The sequence below is a fragment of the Psammomys obesus genome, unplaced genomic scaffold (genome assembly GCF_907164565.1).
Source record: "Psammomys obesus unplaced genomic scaffold, mPsaObe1.curated_primary_1811, whole genome shotgun sequence".
Classification (NCBI taxonomy): Eukaryota; Metazoa; Chordata; class Mammalia; order Rodentia; family Muridae; genus Psammomys; species Psammomys obesus.
Genome location: NW_026585895.1, coordinates 46,232,176 through 46,235,356, shown reverse-complemented (window position 1 = coordinate 46,235,356; position 3,181 = coordinate 46,232,176). Strand labels below are relative to the sequence as shown.

General features: G+C 44.5%; 1 protein-coding gene across 1 annotated transcript; it reads left to right on the top strand.

Annotated features, from left to right (window-relative positions):
• Positions 1 to 725: 725 nt before the first annotated feature.
• Positions 726 to 1,343, top strand: B3galt9 (beta-1,3-galactosyltransferase 9). Its single transcript, XM_055599739.1, has 3 exons — positions 726 to 733; positions 808 to 849; positions 926 to 1,343. The coding sequence occupies exons 1-3, from the start codon at positions 726 to 728 to the stop codon at positions 1,341 to 1,343; spliced, it is 468 nt and encodes a 155-aa protein (XP_055455714.1).
• Positions 1,344 to 3,181: the final 1,838 nt, after the last annotated feature.

Below are 3,181 nucleotides of genomic sequence, written 5' to 3'. Positions count from 1 at the left end.
ACAGCTAACATGCCAGGGTCCGCTTCCTGGCAAATGCTCTACTGGAGAAGAGAGAAATATAACGTTTGCGGCCCAGGAGACTGCAGTCTAGTGGAAGAGAGGAATGGTAATAATAAACACTTAGCATAGGATGGGCGGATGGGCTGCTCGGTACTGTAAGAAGCCCACAAAGGCGTCAGTGGGTGGATGATCGGGGTGGAGACGAAGCTGAAAAGGACGTAACTCCTCTTCTTACTCAGGTGACTCTCTGCAGACTTCGAACTCACCAGTGGTGCTTTATTCTGTTTAACATTGTACTGTTTCACGCCTTGCTCTTTGGAGCTGACTTCGTAGAGGAGTACTTTTTACGTTCTTTGCCTCACGTAGATATGAAAATTCTCGAAATTAAGAACAAGGCAAGAAAACTGAACACGGAACCTTTAAGAAGTAATCCCTCCAAGTATTACCTCTTGAGCCAGCCGGAGGTGTGTAACGGGAAGGCCGTCTTTCTGCTCTCTCTCATCTTCAGTAGGCCAGGGAACGGAACAAGACGGGAGCTCATCAGGAAAACCTGGGGTAGTGTGAGTAGTGTCCAAGGCTACCCAGTTCTTACCCTGTTTGCTCTGGGAATGCCAGCGATGGGAACTACCCAGGAAGACATCAACGTGGAGTCTCGGAAGAATAATGATATAATTGAAGGAGTCTTCTTGGACACTTCCGAAAACTAGACCCTGAAGGTCATCTCAATGACCCAGTGGGCTGTGGCCTTCTGTCCCAATGCTCTGTTCATTCTCAAAGCTGACGAGGAGATGTTTATCAACCTACCAGGCTTGGTAGACTATCTTCTCAACCTGAAAGGACACTTGGAAGGTATCTATTTAGGTAGAGTTATTCACCATGGTACACCTAACAGAGACCCCCACAGCCAAGAATTTGTCCCTCTCAGTGAGTATCCGGAAAAATACTACCCAGACTACTGCAGCAGGGAAGCCTTCATAATGTCCCAGGACGTGGCTCGGATGGTGTATGTGGTTGTGAACGAAGCGCCGAGTGTGGTGCCAGCTGATGTATTTGTAGGTGTTTGTGCTAAGTCCGCAGGCCTTGTGCCCATCCACAGTTCAAGGTTTTCCGGGGGAAGACACATCGTGTACAACAGATGCTGCTACAAGTTCATCTTCACATCCTCGGATGTTACAGACGCTGAAACCGTCCTGGCATGGGAAGACATGAATGACGGGAAAGAGTGCTCACTGTTTGAGACCTACTACAGGCTCATTTCCTGCAAACTGCTGACATTCCTTCACGGCTTTAAGCGCGTTCACGTGGGGACCGCAAATGACAATGCCGTGTATTTTGGTGATTAGTGTTCCCTCGCTTTGAAGTGTCTCGTTTTCAAATTGCTGTTTTCCCACTGTAGAAAACAACTCTCTGTCCCCATGTGACGTAGCTTCTCTGAGTCTTTACTCATACTTAGCAAAGCCATGAAGTGTTCTTAGTGCTCTGATGTACTCATTCTTGACGTCTGGTTTTTGATGTTTAAGACACTTGAATTAGCACGGTGTGATTCTTTTCAAAGAGAAATCTTTCGGAAAAGAGAAAACGTTAGATTTCATTATAACATGCTGTGATGAACATGTTATATATTTTAAATTTTTTATATTTATTTGTTGTGTGAGCGCATGCATTTGTGTATATACCTACATACACACATACGTGTGTGTATCACAGGGCATGCGTGGAGGTCAAAAGACAAAGAACAGGAGTCAGTTCTCTCCTTCCAACATGTGGGTTCTAGGAATGGAACTCAGACCATCAGATTTGACAACAATCACCCTCACCCCGAGTCATATCACTGACCTATACAAGTAATCTATAGGCACAGTACATTCTGATATGCTGACATTCATTCATTTAACATATATGTTTCCTTACATACTTTTTTGGTTAAAAGAGTTTGTGGTAAAAAAAAAAAATGTGTTCTTCCACAGTGGTGGTGCATACCTTTAATCCCAGCACTCCAGCCAGCCTGGTTTACTGAGCAAGTTCCAGGACAGCCATAGCTCCACAGAGAAACCCAAACCCCAAACCAAACCAAAACCAAAACCAAAACCAAAACCAACCAAACAACCAACCAAAAAAAGAAAGAAAGAAAGAAAGAAAAAAAAAAAGAAACCCAGCTGGTCCCAGTGCTACACGGCTTAATCCCAGCACTCTGGGAGGATTGCTGTGAGTTCGATGTCTGCCTGGTCTACAAAGTGAGTGACTTTAGGACAGCCAGGGCTACACAGAGAAACCCTGCCTCAAAAAAAAAAAAAAAAAACAAAGGGAGAAAAAAGTGTTCTCCCATCAGCTTTCATACACACACACACACACAATCATTACTGTGATGTATAATAGATTTCCTGAACTTATTCCTCTCAAACTGAATTTGTTTGGTCCCTTGAATGACAACCCTCTGCCCACCTACCAGAATCTAGAAACCATTATTTCACTGTGTTTGGCATTTTTACACTGCATATGTGAGTAAAAATATGGTTATTTGTCTTTTGTGCTTGGACTGTTTTCACTTACCATGAGGTTCTCCTTGTTCTGTGTTGGTGCAAATGACAGTTCTTTCTTTTCTTCCTTTCTTTCTCCCTTTTTTTTGGGGAGGGGGTGTTGTTTGTTTGTTTGCTTTTTTTTTTTTTTTTTTTTTTTGTAAGACAGGGTTTCTCTGTGTAGTCCTGGCTGTCCTGGAACTCTGTAGATCAGGCTGGCCTTGAACTCACAGAGATCTGCCTGCCTCTGCCCCCTGAGTGCTCGGATCAAAAGCATGAGCCACCAGTGATAGTTCTTTCTTAAAGGGGAATAGTATTCCCTTGTGGCTTACCAGCCACCACATTTTCTTCTTTTTAAATTGTGTGCGTGTGTGTGTGTGTGTGTGTGTGTGCATGTGCATGTGTGTGTGTGTGTGTGTGTGTGTGATGGGTACTCTCATGTGCACACAAGCACACAGGAGAACGATCGGGGGGCTCTCTCCTTCCACCCTGTGGTCATGGAGACCAGACTGAGGCCATTAGGTTTAGCAGAAGATCCCTTTGCCTGCCGAGTGAGCCCCCAGCCCTGATGACATTTCATCTGCTCATCCATCGACGGCCCCTAAGGGTGATTACAGACTTTGACTATTGTGAAGAATGTTACAATGACTGTAGTAGTGTAAGTA